An 18,325-nucleotide genomic window follows, 5' to 3' on the forward strand; every position below is an offset into this window, starting at 1 on the left:
CCTTTACACCAACTTATACTTCCTGCAGCTGCTTGGGGGAAAAGGTACAGCCAGGTATTCAGAAGGGAATGGGGAGGGCTGGAAATGAGCTAGGAGAGCAAGAACAGCTGTTTGGGAAAAGTGATGATAGTTTCACTCCACTTAATCCACACGTGAGTTAGGGGTAATAAGATGTTTACTAGAAATATGAAAATACAGTTGAGTAACAAAAGGCAGGCATTAAAATAAGCCTAAACAGGAGGGTTTTTTCCCCCATCAAGACAAATCAATTTTACAGCTTAAAATGTCTAAGCAATACATGTAAATTCACAAAGCTTGAAAGGATTTTTTTTTAAATAGATCACATTTACAAAAGAGTAAAAAATAACTATATATATATATATAGTTATGTTATGAAGGGGAATCTCCTATGGTGGAATGACTGACTAATACATCTCTATTATGTTTATCCGTCCACTTAAAAAGGGATCTGGTGTACTCTGTGACCCATCAGTAACCTTTAATTCCTTTGTTTACAGTAAACTATGCTCCTGGATCAGAGTCACACATATGTCATGAGAAGCTGATAAGGGCACAAACATGACAAAGATTAGTCCTTACTCCTCATATGTCCAAGAGGAGCTCCACCTGACCAACAGTGGCAGCATACTCTTCTATTTCTCTCTGAAAGGATGCCTGCTTCTCCAGGAAATTGTTTCGGTCATTCTCTGCCAGTTTCCACATAGCTGTTGCTGTCTATACGGAAAGAGCAAGTTAGTGTACAGTAGGGATTGTTACAAATACGTATCAGAGGGGTAGCCGTGTTAGTTGGAATCTGTAAAAAGCAACAGAGGGTCCTGTGGCACCTTTGAGACTAACAGAAGTATTGGGAGCATAAGCTTTCGTGGGTAAGAACCTCGCTTCTTCAGATGCAAGATTCTTCTTCACTTGCATCTGAAGAAGCGAGGTTCTTACCCACGAAAGCTTATGCTCCCAATACTTATGTTAGTCTCAAAGGTGCCACAGGACCCTCTGTTGCTTTTTACAAATATGTATGACTCCACAGAGGTGGCAGAGCTAAAAGCACATGGACTTATTGTAAGTCAAGCCATACCAGGAAGACCACTTTGCTTCAGCCCCATTTCTTGTCAGCACCTTACCCCAAAGCATCAATTTCTTACTAAGACATCCTGTTCAAGCCCAGCCCTTGGTAACTTCAAAACGCCTGCTGATCAAGTGAGAGCACAACTAAGTATTGTTTTTTTGGTCTTCATCCAACTGAATCAAAGTTAATTCAGTAAAGACCACGGTTTAAGGAATCTCGGGTATTCTGAACTTACCATGCTAGTTGGCATAGTAGGAGTTCTCACCCTGAAGAGCCACTTCTGAAACACTGCTACATAGATAACTGAAATTTGGCTAGGATGCTACCTGTGGTAGTTATATGGGCATTATTGTAGCATCTGACACTTGGCAACTTAATTTATTTTTAAGACCCCCATAAGGAAGGTAAGTACTGTTCTCCTTGTGTACAGATTGGAAAGTGGGGCACAGACCAGATGACATGCCCAAGGTCACACCAGAAGTCTGTGTGAGAGCAGAGAGTTGGACCCAAGTCTGAGTTCCAGGCTAGTGCCCTAACTACTGGACCATCCTTTTCCCCATGAAGTCTAATGCATCATCCATTGTGAATAGGGTCATGAGATCTTTAGTGACCCTAAGTAGCAGAAACTTCTCAGCACATATGTAAATTTGCACTTCCAGAACATTGCTGCCACCCTTTCCCACCATTCTGTGACATTGGTTCATTGCTATTTTCAGAATCATTAGCGTCCTGATGCACCCTTCATTCTCTTTTGGAGGCCTCTCATTCCAGTTCTGACTACACTTAATCCTGATTATACTGGATCTTCCAAGTTAAACTGGCTGTTAATTTCAGTGACGTGACAGATTTAAACTGTAATCCCTTCTCATCTCTTTGGGGACTTAATACCATCTAGAATGTCCTTACTACATGCATATTTAGAATTGAAGACAGGAGGCAAGGTAAAAGGCCTGCTACAGTACATTAGTTTGCTTGAAGAGAACCCAGGAAAACCAAACTTCAGAATTTCAGCTAACCCCAGATATTCAATTGCCTGGTTTGGGATGAAGGAAAGGGTTGTCTTACCAGAAGCTCCTCTTGTTTTTCAGCCATTTGGCTGAATAGTCTCAGTTCTTCTTTAAGCTTCTCTGTCAGCAACTGAAGAAAAGTCCAAAGCATCTAGTTTATCCAGATTCTGCATCACACAGCAATTGCCTCTATCATCAATTTAAACAAAGTCTGCTTAACCCAATTCCACTCTGACAAGTTCTCACCATTGTCTGCTTCTGACACTCCTTCGTATCTTCTTCCTCCAAGATTTCATTGCCTGTAACTGGTTTATAAATACTTTCATAAGCTTCTTTAGTAGTTACCCATACAATTCCCTACTAGCTGTTAGACCTCACCTTCACCCACAGTATTAAGTCACTTCACTGCAGAATCAGCCTCTAAACTTACATTACGAGCAAATCAAGTATTCTGGGGAGTTGTGAGTCTGGTTCTTCTGTAGTAAGCAGAGAGCCAGATGGAACAACTTCTCCCTTTCAGCCCAGAGTGATTAGTGTTATGCCAAAATCTCTGCTACACTGAAATCAAGAATGAATGTCACATGAGCTCCTTGGTTACAACAAAAAGGTCACACCTGAAGAATCAGGGTACCAATTATCATAATGGGTGGAGATGGGGGGCTAGCTCCCCATCTTATGCTCAGAACTGAAATAGTTAGTCCTTACCTGGATCAATATTTCTGCTTTCTAAAATCACCATACAGTTATCTTGAAATTTCTTCAGCTTTTGAACTTCTTCTTCCAGGATTTCATTCTTTTCTCTTAAGTCTTTTATAGTGCCCTATCAGTACCACACAAGTTAGAAGTCAATAAAGCCCCTAAAAAGATTCTTCCTGTTCCCTCCCATCTTCTTTCCAGTTAGCAGCCATACCTGCTCCCAATACATTGGAGATAAGTTCTTGGACAGACTTAGTGCTCACCACTTTTTAATACTGACAGATTTGGAGTTAGTAGTAAATTATTACAGGCATCTCTTGATTCAATTACTGTAGGCATATGTTGTGTTAATTCCTAACAAGTTGCTAATTAAATGCATCCCAAGGGAAGGGTGGAGGCGGCGTGACAGTAAATCTTGAACAGCCCATCTCAGCAACCACTTGATGAACAGTCCTGGAGTTATTTATTCTGGAGTGCTGGCTAGACCCCCTACTGACTTGCTAAAACACGTTTATCCAGGAATGTCTCAGTCCCACAAGGAGAAAGCAAAACCTCAGAAGGGTTTATAAACAGAAAGACCAGGTCTACAGTAGGAGCACTTGGCTGGTATAGCTATACCAGCATATTTTATCAGCAAAGCATTCCTAGTATAGACACAGCTTATACCAGTAAAACCACAGTTTTGCTGGTATAGCTTAAGAGCTATGCCAGCAAAAACACCTACTGTAGATGCAGTTGTACCAGCAAAAGCCCAGTTTTGCTGGTACAACTGCATCTACAGTAGGTGTTTTTGCTGGCATAGCTCTTTAGAACCCTGACGGACATAGCTTTGCTGACAAGAGTTTATAGTGTAGACCTGGCCATGCTGTGGAGGAAGTTAAAATGTTAAGGGTCAGAGTAAGAGGAAGAGACTGAAGCAGAAACTATTGAGTGTAGGCAACAGACTGCTCCCCAAGAGATCAGTGGGTCTAGGGTAATATAGGCCTACTTAAGCTTTTAGGTAAACAAGACTTTTGTTTTAATAAATCTGATAATTTAATATTTAAAATGTTTTGTTTTACTCCTGGGGGAATTCTGCATCATGCAGAATTTCACAGAAATTAATGAAATTAATGTTGTGCGCGCAGAATTTCCTTTCTTCCCACAGAAATGTGCTACAGTGCTGCTGGCCGCCACAAGGGGCCGCTGGACCCAGCAGAGCCCAGTTCACACACAGAAGAAATGGCTGGGGGGCAGGGGGAAGAGCTAGAGCAGAGGTCAGCAACCTTTTAGAAGTGGTGTGCCGAGTCTTCATTTATTCACTCTAATTTATGGTTTCGTGTGCCAGTCAAACATTTTAATGTTTTTAGAAGGTCTCTTTCTATAAGTCTATAATATATAACTAAACTATTGTTGTATGTAAAGTAAATAAGGTTTTTAAAATGTTTAAGAAGCTTCATTTAAAATTAAATTAATATGCAGAGCCCCCCGGACCGGTGGCCAGGACCCAGGCAGTGTGAGTGCCATTGAAAATCAGCTCGCGTGCTGCCTTCGGCACGTGTGCCATAGGTTGCCTACCCTTGAGCTAGAGGATTCCCAGCAGCTGCAGTTCCCCACATGCCCGGAGGGAAGGAGACATGGCACGCAGGAAACTCTCCACAAGCTTGGGACCTAGCAGTAGGCTGTTTCTCCCACTGGATCGCTGGGCTCTGGAGGGGAGAGGGGCGGGTGTTTGGGCAGCGGGGCCTGCAGCTGGGCTCGGGAGAGGGGTGGTGGTGCAGGTATCTGGGACAGGTGGGCCCTGCAACTGGGCTCTGGGGGGAGGGGGGTTGGGTGTATTGGCAGGGGGGAAAAGTCAAACACAGCTGGGCTCTGGTGGGGAGGGGTTGTGGGTGTCTGGCCCCCCAGCTGGCTCTGGGAGAGGAAGGGGGCAGAGAAACAGTACACTGGGTTGTCATAGGGGTTTCTTTAACGCTACTCCTGGGGGACTCTGTGTGTGTGCGCGCGCACATGCATGTGGTATTGTTACAGACATACTTACTGACAGATATTTTGAAATAAATTTCCAAAATAATTGAAACTCGCGTGATTATATAGTGTTATTTTGACAAATAAAATTTGCAAAATTTTAAAATAGTGTGCGCAGAATTTTTAATTTCTTGGCACAGAATGCCCCAGGAGTATTCTTATGCTGTGCTCCCACTGTTCAGATTTAAGAACACCTTAAAAGAAGCCTGTTTTGTGTCACTGTGTTCACCACTGGTCACAGTTCCTGAAGGGAAGAACTGCAGGTACCCTAATCCAGTTGGATCTACTGAATAGTCCCACTTGGTAGTGTAGCCTACAGCCTGGTCTAAGAGTGGAAGAATCACATGATTTTGCCTGAGATGTGAAGGGTCAAGGCCTAAAAGCTAGAAAGATCAAGAGGTGCAGCTAGCCCTGAATCTTGACAAACTCATTGCCTTCTATTTCACATACTAGACCTAATAGCAGGCTTCAGTCACAGCTTTAAACAAGTACATTGGGAGTGTGGTACATGGGAACAGAACTCCTCGTTGTTTTTATGGGAACAGAAGAGATCTTATTTGGACTCCATTAGCCATAGCATTATTCCGCACACAGCTCATAAAAGTATTACCAGATAATCTTTTAACAAGATGATCAGCCAAGTATTGCTTTTTACCTGTGCTCCTGCCAGCTTTGAGTGCAGTTGCTGTTTGGCTATTTCCAACAACTGGTTCTTCGTCTTTAGCTCTGTCTCCAATCTGTATCGGCTCAGGGGTCTGTCAAGAGTTACACATCACCGAGGATTTAACAGATGCCAGTTTATGGTTAGTATTCAGCTAAGCATATGGTTAAGACATGCTTCAGCCAGGGAAGTGTCAGACAATGTTGTGCACCTGCAGTAGTGTAGCTTCCTCTCTTGAAAGATGGAGTGCGCACTGAACTAACTACTAGATTGTTTTGGGCTCCATGTAGCCTGAGTTTATTGTTGGCCATCAGCACATAGGGCCATACTGTTCATTGCCATACAAGGCTGGGCCTCATCAGGACAGCTAATAGTACTATTTGAGATGGGGTTTTTTTTTTTTTGCACCAACTTACCCTCGTGCAGTTGTTGCTGTCTTTTTAGAAAGAGGCTCCACTTTCTTGGTAGACCTACAGAGACTAAAAAGGTAGAAGTATTACTATCAAAGCATGTAGCATTTTGCCAAGCCATCAAACCAACTATCACTTTAACAAAAGCCTGATTTTCTATGCATATTTTTTGCTACCGACTGGAGTACCTTTTAGACATTTTCAAGTTATTAAAAACCTGAAGTTTGTCAGTGCATGTATTTTTCATTTACCCTTGGTTTTTGGCTTTGAAGACACCATCCTCTGGAACATTTGAGCTAAAAGTGAAATTGGGATCTTTGCTGAATTCTGGCTCAACTGTTTTGTTGATACGTTGTTTCTTCGATGGAAATGGCGTCTGTATGTCTGGAACAAGATACAAGCGTCACCGAACACTGTGAGGAACTAACAAGAGAAAATAGTCCTCCAACTTCCACATTAGCAAAGAAATATTGAACTTTGGAGGAATCACTTGTATGTTAACATCTCACTCTAACAAGATGTGAAGTAATGATGACTAAGTAGCACGCCGCACCCCATCCCTCCAAATTCTGAACAAAATACAGGCTCAGAATGAAAAATGTGTTACTTAAGCCCTGGATGGGCTACGGTAAGCAATTTTAGAATGTAGTTTACCATTCCAGCACTGGATGGGATAGCTTGACAGCCAGATTTAATGACACAGACAGTCATTTCAGCATCAGGTGGGTACATGAATACTGCTTTGATAGTGAAAGTTGTTCAGTGTCAAATGAAGAACAGATCTATTTAACACTTTTAGGGTTAGAAGATCTAATTTGATGTTGCTTAAGCAACTCCAGACTTCTAACATTAAGATGAATGTCACACAAGGTCATGAGAAAGCTTGCTCTCTGAATATACAGTCAGACTGTATGTCATGATGATCTGGCCACTCTTTAACATCTGATATTTCCACTAATTATGTAGAGCCTTGTTCACACCAAGCAGTTTTGGAAGTTCAGCTACAGGCTAGCAATAGGAGCATTAATGTAGAGCAGCCACACATGGGTTTTGGCCATCGTATTGTTTTAACCTCCTCTGAGCAAAGTTAGGCAAAACTGTGGTTAAGATGACTTTACCTGGCTTATGCTGGCCCTACCAATATTGCTAGCACTGGTGAGTTGCACCAGCACTAGACCAACAATAGGAGAATTTTTGAAAAAGCTCAGCAATGATGCAAACTGATTTCGAAAAAAGAATGAGATAACAAATGTGTGATAGCTATCTTGCTGTAAAATTCAAAACGGAGCGGTGCGGTCAGCACTATATGCTCTCCTGGGACTGATTTCACCTAGTTAATCCAGTAGCAAAACTAACATGCCTTGGCTCCACTATGTTTTTACAGAGATAGTTAACACACATTTGTTATCCCACAAACACATTAAAAACACAGGGAATGAAGACAAACCTAGGAGGCCAAGCATGGAGAGTTTCTGCCCAAAATACAAGTTTCAAGAGATTATGAACACATGAGGATGGCATGCTAAGAGTTTTCTATTTATCACTGTTACAGTTAAGAATGCAGCATAATTACAGGGTTTAATATTGGATGAACTATAATAGTTATTAGTAAGATTAAAACCATTCTGCAAATTAAAAACACCCATGATACCCATGGTTTTACTAAAAGATATTGACAAGCATTTATCTCTGATTCTTTAGAGAACAAAGTTAATGCTCTAGAAAGTTAAGACCTATGTCACCCTCTGAATCCAAAAGCCCCTCAATGCCATCTCTCATCAGCCTTCTGAAAGTCAAGTGCCCCGGGCCATTTTACTCCTAAAAATGGAAGGGGTTGTATTCTTTCCCACCAACCTACTTTGCAATAATAATGATAATAAATAATAAAATAAAAATGGACTCTTCTAGCACACCCTCTCCCACCCTATGTTTTACAAAAAACCAACTGGTTTTGAGATACAAACAGGTGCTCAGCCAATGAAAAGAGGGGTCTTGAAAAAGTAACATATTAATGACAAATGAAGAGAAGGGAGTACCTGCGCAAGTGGAGAACCAGTGTTGACAGGGCCAATTCAATCAGGGTGGATGTAGTCCACTCCCAATAATAGATGAGGAGGTGTCAATTCCAAGAGAGGCATTTGCAAATTTAACATATTAATGTTTCACAATATAAGAGACCACATGTATGTAGAAGTAGGCAATAATACTTCGCTGCAGCTCAAAAGGCTCCGTTCTCCCATCCTTGCTCTAAGGAAAGAAGGGAGGCAGAGGACGAGCAGCAGCACCGCTGAGACACCCCCGCTGTGTCACTGACCTGGGGGGACGCTACGGGAGAGCGCTGTGGGGTGATGGAAGCTGTAGACCGGGATCCTGGAATTTTCGTTCTCCATGGCCGGCGGGTCTCTGCAGCGCGAGCCTGGACGCGCCAAGGGTGACACGGGAAGGACGCGCTGATCAACTCCCAGGAGGCTTTTCCGGGGGTGAGGACGGGAGACGTGTCCCCGAGCAGCCCAGCGAGCGTTTGGAAGCCCCAGGGGACGTTCCGCAGGGCTCGGCCAGGCCCGCGGGAACAGCACGGCCGCTCCCACCCTTTGGCTTTGCAACCGAAACCCGGGCGTGTCGGGCTCTAGGAAAGCGCCTCCCCACCCCCACCCGAGAGCCGGGCCTGACCCGTCCCGCGCGCTGCCCAGAGCGGGAACGAAGGGGCCCCGGACCGGGTGCCGGCTCGCGGGACAGCGAGAGATAACAGCGACAGGCACCTCTCTGGGTGGGGGCCGTTCCCGCTGCCGTTTGAAAATGGGAAGGGCGGGGCGAAGAGGCACGCAGGCGCAAAGCCAGCTGATGGCGTCTCCATAGTGCGCAGGTACCGCCAAGTGTGTGCACATGCGCAGTAGGGAAAGCGACGCCCCCCACGAATTCATTGCCCTGAGCTGGGGCGGGCAAGTCGGAGACGTAGGGAACGTGTCACCAGGCACGTGCCCCGTTGTGGGGCGGGGGGGGCTTTCCCTCGGGCGGAGCCGTCTACCCTGCAGGGGTTTGCGCTGCGGCCAGGGCGCCGCGATGCTGCGTTATGGCTTGGGGGGAGGCGGCTTTCCTGCTCCGTGCTGCCCGGCGGCTGCGAGGGAGCCAAGGGCGCAGCAGGGCGGCCACCCCCATTTAGCCCTGCCCGGCCCCTCGCCCCGCTGCGGACCCGCCCAGACTTGCAGTAGCCAGCAGTGCTGTGGGGCTGGGGCTGCGTGGTGCTGTCTTGACCCAGCGGCGGAGCTAGGCATAGGCAGACTAAGCAGTTGTTCAGAGCAGGACAAGGCCCCCCCCTCGTTTTTGGTTTGTGGGAAAGTGCAATTAGTAACTTGTAGGGGGTGGGGGAGGAATATTCCTGGTAGGGCGCCCACTGACCTAGCACTGTCACCGGCTAGGCAGGGTAGCTGCAGGGAGGCAGGAGCAGAGCTGCTGCGAACTTGGGGTTTCTATTTCACAGGAAAATGGGCATTTTGAAATTTGTTTTCATTCCAAATGGAAAGAAAACCGACTATTTTTACAATTTCCTTCACAACGGATATTCTGAAAATGTTCCTTTTGTTGTGTTTGTTTCACATTTCAAATTTTATCTGTAATGTTTTCAATTGTATACTATTTTGTATTATTTATACATTATTTTATTATGTGTTAAGAGGTCGAGGTGTGCATAGTAACTAGTGCATAACTTGAATGTCAACCTTTCCTTACACCACACGCAGGACCTGAAGAAGAGCTCTGTGTATCTCAAAAGCTTGACTTTTTCACAACAGAAGTTGGTCCAATAAAACAGTGGTTCTCAATCAGGGGTACCCGTACCCTTGGGGTGCGTAGAGGTCTTCCAGGGCACACATCAATTCATCTAGATCTTTGCCTAGTTTTACAACAGGCTACATAAAAATCACTAGCAAACAGACAATGACTTGTTTATACTGCGCTATAATGTATACACTGAAATAAAAGTACAATATTTATATTCCAATTGATTTATATGATAATGAGAAAGTAAGCAATTTTTCAGTAATAGTATGAGGTGACACTTTTGTCTTTTTATGCCTGATTTTGTAAGCAAGCAGTTTTTAAGTTTGGTGAAACTTTGGATACACAAGACAACTCACACTCCTGAAAAGGGTACAATGATCTGGAAAGGTTGAGAATCACTGCAATAAAAGATATTACCTCACCTGCCTTATCACTCTAACACAAGCAGGAAACACATTGATCAGTACTAAACTTAATGATTTCACAAATAAGAGAATATTTCAATTATTATGCACTACAGCTGACATGGCATAATACAATATGTATATGCACTACTATATATATGGTATATATACAAATATATTGTGAACTACTACTGCTGACATGTTAGGAAATAACATGCAAATAATATACAAATGAAAATAAAATTTGAAACAAAATTTAGATTTTTTTCCAAAATGAAAATTTTCATATTGAATATTTTTATGGGAAATTTCATAAAAAATGATACAATTTTTGGGGGGGGGAAGCTTCGTCAAAAACAGCTTTTCCCAGCAAAAAACTTCTGATGAAATTTTCTGATCAGCTTTAGTCACAGGGGCTGATGTGGGGGAAACAGTGCTGCAAGTGTTTACAATATGTGACAACAGTGGCCATCTGTTTTTTAATGATTTATTTTAAAATTATTTCAACAGATACAGTGATACACACAGTCCCCAAATAGTGGGAAATAATGGTACACTAGTCATGGGTATGAATATACAGGCATGAATTTGACCAATTAAGACGGAAGCACATTTTATGGACTCTAAAATCCTAAAAAATATGGTTTGTAATGGAAACTCTTAACACACCCAAAATTGCATTGTGGCTGTTGGTTGCCCCTTAAAAAGTGTGCTTAGAGGTCACAGACATATAACTATATTTTTGAAAACTCCCTACTTAAAAATGAGAACTTGATCAGATTTTTCAGACAAATTTCATATTTTCTCTCTCTCTCTCTTTTAACAAGTAAGCCAATCTTTTTTCCCCCAAACATCCTTTAGCTTATTTGCCTTTTAAGAGACCTACAAGCCCTTTGGAACTTAGAGCTTGTCCTCAATATTTGAAGAAGGGTTGGTAGATAGTTTTAGCTTTTGCTGCTGTTTTTTATTTTTCTGAATATATAATCCAAGGTATTTCCATACTTCTAAATATTTATCTTGTTTGTGTCTTCCTTCTTTTACCAAATCTGATAGATAAGCTTTTCTATTCAAGGATATCACATACTCTGGCATACCATTAGAATGAGTTACATTTTTAAAATTAAGCAAGTATGTACCGGTAAGTCTTTGCAGGATCAGTGCCTGAGATAAAACACAGAGATATTGATTTTCTCACCACTGAGCCAAGACCAGCCTTGCTGCTACTAGTTTTATCAGGCTTTTGTTACAATTATAAGAGAGATCTCTCACAGGGAGGTCTCAGAACTGTTGCTGGTCATTTGAAATATTACATTTAGTTATTAACTTTATTGCTCTGTAACTTTGCACTAGTAGATACTGCTAAAGGATAAGTTTTTACATAATCAGCTCTTCCCTGAGGCCCCAATTGTGCAAGCTGATCTGTGCAGGTGTAAATCTTCTAGTTTAGATCAGCTTGCAGAACTAGGCCTTAGTTTTATATTTCAATCAGATGATTCTCCTCCTCCTCCCCTCCTTCCCCCGCACACACGTGTCCCACTTACACAATGATACGGGCAAAAAACAAACAAAAAAAAAGAGATATTTATAAAATCTGTCATTGACTTTCTGGAATGCTTATATCATATTTGCTGACGTTTTCAGATGTGGGCTACAAATCATTGCAAACAATGAATATGAGGTCCCAATTTACAGAAGAACGAAGTCACCGTGTATTCTCAAGTCACTTTTTGTATTTATTACTGTAGAGCTGAAATGCAAGTTGTAGGTGCCATCCATATGGGATCTAGGCAAACATAAGATAAAATCAAATTGGAAAATTGAACCATATTAAATACAAACCAGAAGGTCCAGTGTTCCAACTTGAATTTCTTGCTTTTTTGAATTTCTTAGCTCTTGCTAACCTGCACCAGCCAACCTTGGTGAGTTTCCCAGATAGCTAATATGAATGAATAGATAGCTACAGTGTGCATATTGATGGATGGAAGCTCAGAGGTGCAAATTTTCTCGTGCTAATGCCATAAGAAAACACATTAGGCATGTACAACATAAAGAAAACAAATCACAATATTCATAGCAAAGGCACAAGGTATCACGGTGTTCAGGAAAGTTTGTCATAAATATTTATTTTTATGCTGATTTTTAGAGAGCAAGCTTTTTCTTACTGTAACAGATAAAGACAACGTTTTGTTTTGTTTTTTGTTTTTTTTCTGGTAAAGAAAAAAGTAAAATTCAAGATACAGCAGATATGCCAACTTTAAAAATATTTTTACATTTTTGCCTGGGATAGAAACTAGCTATGAACATGAAACACAAGCTGCCCAAGTCACAGAGGACAAGGAGATGGCTTTCTGTCAAGGAAAACCCCACATTGAAGCAGTGTCAGAAGGAGTTCTCTCCAGCAAAACCAGCTGAAATCCTGATCTGAAAGATATTTGGGGCTGGATTATATAGTCTTCTCGTTGAAGAGTAACAGACCATACCAGTTGAAAAACACTCATTGGACAGATTTAAATGAATATCTGAATACAATTCCTTTGGGGAAATTTGTAAACCTGGACTGCTAATAAAAACAGAGATCTGCTTCAACAGGAAACAGTTCTTTCTCCCGCCACTAGTCAGATTCTAATGATTAACAATTATAGATATTTTTGTACATGGGATTTATTTCTTTAAATATTTGGAGAGAGTCACCTCTTTAATCATTATCCCATTCTTTCTTGTACTTGGCAGGAAATCAAATCTAATCACTGTAGGGAATGTCAAACAGGACAATTATGAATATGGCACAGGCTGCTGGACAGTCAAAGATTTTTTTACTGCATTAAAATTCATCTGTAATCCTCATTTTTTTAATATCAGATTTGCTGACTCAGTGAAAATGTAAGCATCTCTGCATCTGAAATATCTGGAAATATTCCTAGCTCAAAAAGAGAAGGGAGGAAAGATTTTATATTTACAGTGTAAATAGGAGGTTTATTTCCTGTTTTCTTCTGTAATTGAGTTTTGCTTTCTTGGAGATTTCAGCTGCTGTAACCAGAATTTTGTGCACTGGATCGTTTGATCCAAACATCAGGCATATCTGGTTGGCTGTTTGGTAAAACAACTGGACCTTCACTCCCTAATCCCAGTCGGTTTTTCCAAGAAGAGCTGTTTTGCTGGGTTGCTGGTAGAGATACGTCAAAGACAGTCTCTCTCAGGTCCAACCTCAGGGTGTCTCTCTTCCCATTCAGGTGACCTCTCTCTGCTGCACAGCAGGAATCAGACACATCTAAGACATTGGGACAAGAACTGGATGACTCAGCAAGTTTTATGCTCTGCTCAAAATCACTGAGAGAGATCTCACTGGAGACATTGAGCACATTGAAAGAACTGCTATGAGAACAAAGGCCTCTGTGAAATTTGTAAATTTCAGCTTCAGGGACATTACTATTTTCTGAGGTATAATCTGACTGTTGTTGAGCAGTGTCTCTAGAACACTGAGATTTATTTAACTGTCCTTCATCTTTCATGCTGGCTGAATAAAGATAGTCCAGCATGATTCCATCCCAGGCTTTTGGACCATATTTTTGACATCTACAATCTCTGCAGAGTCTCTCTCTATGAATTTCTGCTTCTGCTCCTGTGCTACTATGTTTGTAAGGAGAAGATGTTTGCAAGGCGGGACACTGACAAAGATCTACATGGTGATCCATTAGTGTCTCCTGCAGATTCTGTCTGTCTGTTTCAAGAGAAGGATGGATTCCTATTCTGGGACATCTGCTGTCTTGGAGCTGTATGTCTTCAGATAGGACAGAAGGACGATTAGACAATTTGCTTGTGGAAGTGCTGTTGTCAAAACTGTCACTAAGTTTTCTGGCCAAGGGCTGGAGCTCATACTGTTCATTTGCAGTGTTAGACTCTTGCACCTTCCGTAATCTGTTCTGCTTCTCTTCTCCCCCACAGTTAAAACTTCCATTTGGCCTGGAGTCATCAGAATAGTCCTTCAGGACATAGGTGCAAGGCCAAAGGATCTGACCACAGTTCTTCTCTGGGCCAAAGAAGCAGCATAGAGACTGAAAAAAGAAGCTGGCAAATCCACAGCTGATACATTTGATCATCATTATGAATATCCCCAGCTTCCGGTATGCCAGCACTGTGGCAGGCAGCATGATGATACCTGCAGAAAACAGAGCAGATGCCACCATAGCAGTGGCACAGCTCATCTGCTTCAGAGAGAAGGCCACTCGGCTCAGGCGATCAGAATGTGGGCACAAGTGGTAGGAAATACAGTAGTTCACTGTAAAGTCAGTGGAGAGACCTACTGCTGCTGAAATGAAGAGAGACTCCACTGCATTGAGCTGCCATTCCAACAGCACCAAAAGTCCAACAGTTACCAGGACAGTGCCTGTGATAGCTGTAACAGAGAATATGCTAAGAATGACATTCCAGGTGGTGAGCAGCAGCACCACAAAAGAGATGGTTATGGATAGCCCTATGACCACCATTGTCTCTGTGCTAAGACTGTGCTGGAGATTATATAGCTCTAGTTTACTGGTGTACCATCCATTCTGAAGCCCCATGGGGGCAGTCTTCATTTCCTCTGTTATCCAGTGGCCAATTTCATTGTAGAATTGTTTGGCTTTGCTGTAGTTGAAGCTGTAGTGATAAATAGTTTGAAACTGTAGCACCAAGGCAACTAGGTTTCCCTCTGCATCAAATCTAAGACCCAAGTCATAGGTTTCAGCCCCATCTCTGCCTTGTTCCATGATCATCATTTTGATGCAGTGCAGGAAGACTTCACTTCCATAGGGGAAGGGGAAGTGGTTACAGCAGAGATTGAAGCTGTGATCTTGCTGGGAGCACTGGCGACTGTCCATCCACGTGTGAAACTCTTCCATGAAACAAACTGTAGATTTCTGCTCCAAATCAGAATAGTAGAAAGTTTGATTTTTCACTTTTTGGCAGAATTCCAAGAGCCAGTTTTGAGCTTCAGGATTTTGGATTGTAAATGTGGTATCTTTCACCAGCGTGCCATTGCTCTTAGGATTGAAATGATCCCCATTGTCCACAGGCAGTATGCCCCAGACTATAGTGATGGGCATGCGTTGTCCTTCTCCATGCTCCAGCCTCTCAAACATGAACTGGTGACAGTATTCTGCATCATATCTTTCAAAGGGATGGCTTAACCTAAACATCTGGACAGATGGCATCTCTAAACTGGGGAGTTTTAGTTTAGGATTAAAACAGGAAATGTAGGCACCCCCTATTGCCAAGGCTGTAAACCAGCAGATCCAAATGTAACGAAATTTTATAACACCACATGGAAGAATCTTTTCAAATAACAGCTTGGAGGTTTCACACAAGGTATTCTGGAGACCCCTGAGTATATGATGGAGAGAGAAAATAACTCTTTTATGCCCACTATAGTTCCAGTAGTCTTCCGGTTTATAAATGCAGTTTGTTGCTATGTAGCGTTCATACAACACAACAGAAGATGGAAGCCAAGTTACCATGAATACTAAATTCACCAATACACAGGTGCCCATGTAGATGGCAAAACAGCAGATGGCAATTATATTGCTCATATAGCTGGCATAGAAAGCAGCACCTGTTGTAAAGGAAGACGCCAGCATGAGATACCCAAAGTGGTGCATGGTTTGGCTCATCCACTGCAGGAGGCCTGCAGAAGGATTCTGGCTCTTGCTGAGGCTCCAGAGATCAAAAAACACAAAGGTGTGATTGGCGCAAATGCTACTGAGAATGACAACTGCTGTCAGATTTACAAAAGGGAAATAGGTGAATCTGAAGGCCACCTTATACAAGAAGAAGGAGATCATCAAAGAACTGACAACAATCATAAGAACCATAGAAGTAATAAAGATTGAGCGTAAATAAAAAGTCATACTTAGAAAAATGACTAATATTGCCAGGACTGGATACATTGTATCCAGTAAAAGATAGTGCTGAAATAGTTTCTGTTTAAGACCCAGGTCCATTCCAGTGATTAATGTGTAATTATCAAACAGGTCCCATGACTCAAGGTTGTCCAGGTAGATTTCCATCATAGATGCTCCTTTCTTTGTAGGCAAAAACAGCAGGCTGTATTTCAGTGATGGCACTTGATATTCCATTGTCTGAAGACTGAGAAAGTCTCTGTCAACCAAGAAGTGAAGAAGCTGGTAAATACCATTGAACCGGGTACATTTTTCTGGTACTTTGGCACACTGAGAGTGTTTCTCTCTTCCAGTCCTGGGACCTATGCAAGAAGGAATAAGGATGCCTTTGTGGTAGTCTGGGGCACAGGAACGGAGGAGTGCCAGGGTGTGGGAGACATCTACTTGAGTTATCTCCAAACAAGAAGATCTGTTGTGAAGGACAGCAATATAGTTACCCAGAGACCAGCTTGGGCAGCATTCATTGCCTTCAGTACGTTGGCAGAGATTCCCAAAATGAGCATGTGAGCGGATCTGAAAAACAGCCAATAGGAGAACATCAGATTAGATTCTCCCTATAAAACTTTTTACCCCACTGCCTTTATACAGCAGAGTGTTTAAATTCTCACAAGAATTATTCTGTCCTCCCCATGTTTATAAACCCTGACTCCCCAACCTTCTGTTGACAAAATACAATATATTGTAGCCATTGAAACAAGATGTTTGGGCAGCATTTTTTCCAGAACTAAATTAATAGCCCCCGTTATGTATTTTTTGCATTGATTTAGGAATTGGGACTCTTCCTCAATCCATTGTCCTACTACTCATGACAGCAGCTTTCCTCAATTTACATTCATTCTCTGGATTAGGACCACTAAAATGAGAATATTTACACCCTTTATCCTTTTTCTCTTAAGCTTCTTTTTTCTGCACTGCAGTGACATTCTGTGAAGGACATAAGCAGGAGGCATAATGCTGTAAGGATGAGGCCTTTTCCTGTAGCCATATTGTAAGGCCTTAGGCCTTTATCTTCATATTAGGAGAGCAGCAGCCATTAGCTAAGAAGCAGGAAATCACATCCTCACATTCCATCTAAATTACATTAAAACAATGTAATCTCAGGCTGTTAAGAAGGCGATCCTGTCCTAATAGCACCCACCATCACCAGATAAAGAAACAGATCTTATGATGGTTAAAGAAAACTTAGTTTGATAGCATTCTGTCTGGCAAGAAATCACTTATCAATAGTTGTGGTTGTGAAATCCTCATTTCTTTATTGTCTTTATGGTCCCCATTTCTCTATTGTTTATCTGTATGATCTCTGTCTTTGTCTGGCAGTTACATAATTAATTTTGCTAGGTTTAAATCAATTAAGGTGATGGGGCATGATTAGTTAGAGAATTTTGTTACAATATGTTAGGAGTGGTTAGTAAAATTTTAGTAAACTGATTGGTTAAGGAATAGCTAAGAAAGACTGAAGTTTCACTATATAAACTGGGGTCCAAAAGGAAGTTCTTAGAAACCAACTCCAGGACACAGCCCCAAGATCAGAGCTGCCAGACCTCAACACTCTGTTAATGACACTGTGCAGAAACTGGAGTCCCCCAGATGACCTGATTCTGACTGGCCATCAAGAAAAGTTCATCTGCCTTATTGGGACTGGGAGTGGTGAGCATTGTATGTTTAGCATATGCATTTTGTTGTTGTTGGGTAATTGTTAATAAATAGAAGTTAAGTAGGATATTACTGTGTAAGGCTCTTTCATTGATAAAAGACCCCGCAAACCCGCAGGGTTAAGGTTACGCCCTGAGCCAAAGGAAGGGTAAGGATGGGTGCCTAAATTAATAGGATTACATCTGAGCCCTAGGAACAGGGTAAGCGTGGGTGCCCTAGAATGTAAGGTTACACCTGAGCCCTAGGAATGGGGTAAGGATGGGTGCCCCTAGAGTGTGTGAGTAACAGAGAATTTTGTGCGGGTAGCAGGTGCTACAGACTCTCTTCCACCATGATCTAATCCAGGGGTGGGCAAACTTTTTGGCCCAAGGGCCGCATCAGGTTTCGTAAATTGTATGGAGGGCCGGTTAGGGGAGGGGTTTTTGGCCCAGTCCCCACCTCCTATCTGCCCCCCCCCGCCGGGACTCCTGCCCCATCCAATCCCCCCTGTTCTCTGACAGGCCCCCCCGGGGCCCCTGCCCCATCCACACACCCCTGCTCCCTGACTGCCCCCGGACTCCCGCCGCCCCATCCAACCCCTCCTCTCATTCCTGACAGCCCGCCCGGGATCCCTGCCCCATCCAACCACCCCTTCTCCCTGTCCCCTGACTGCCCCCGGAACCCCTGCCGCCCCATCCAACCCCCCTCCTTCCT

The 18,325-nt window shown here is 42.7% G+C and overlaps 2 protein-coding genes across 5 annotated transcripts in view; both read right to left on the reverse strand.

The window, feature by feature from the left end:
* Positions 1–157: 157 nt before the first annotated feature.
* On the reverse strand, positions 158–8,692 carry KNSTRN (kinetochore localized astrin (SPAG5) binding protein). The gene is made up of 8 exons (XM_005284716.4): positions 8,180–8,692; positions 6,117–6,249; positions 5,872–5,934; positions 5,450–5,549; positions 2,797–2,911; positions 2,338–2,396; positions 2,150–2,221; positions 158–735 (listed from the first exon to the last, which is right to left on the reverse strand). The coding sequence occupies exons 1-8, from the start codon at positions 8,253–8,255 to the stop codon at positions 604–606; spliced, it is 750 nt and encodes a 249-aa protein (XP_005284773.2). The 5' UTR covers positions 8,256–8,692; the 3' UTR covers positions 158–603.
* Positions 8,693–10,519: 1,827 nt separating this feature from the next.
* DISP2 (dispatched RND transporter family member 2) overlaps positions 10,520–18,325 on the reverse strand; it is a 123,825-nt gene continuing 116,019 nt past the window's right edge. For all 4 annotated transcript variants that reach the window (XM_042857419.2, XM_005284711.4, XM_005284712.4 and 1 more), the window contains one exon: positions 10,520–16,492. In XM_042857419.2, coding sequence (XP_042713353.1) covers positions 13,067–16,492 — 3,426 coding nt within the window. In that variant the 3' untranslated portion in view covers positions 10,520–13,066. The remainder of the gene's footprint in view (positions 16,493–18,325) is intronic.

Source organism: Chrysemys picta, chromosome 4, assembly GCF_011386835.1.
Source record: "Chrysemys picta bellii isolate R12L10 chromosome 4, ASM1138683v2, whole genome shotgun sequence".
Classification (NCBI taxonomy): domain Eukaryota; kingdom Metazoa; phylum Chordata; order Testudines; family Emydidae; genus Chrysemys; species Chrysemys picta.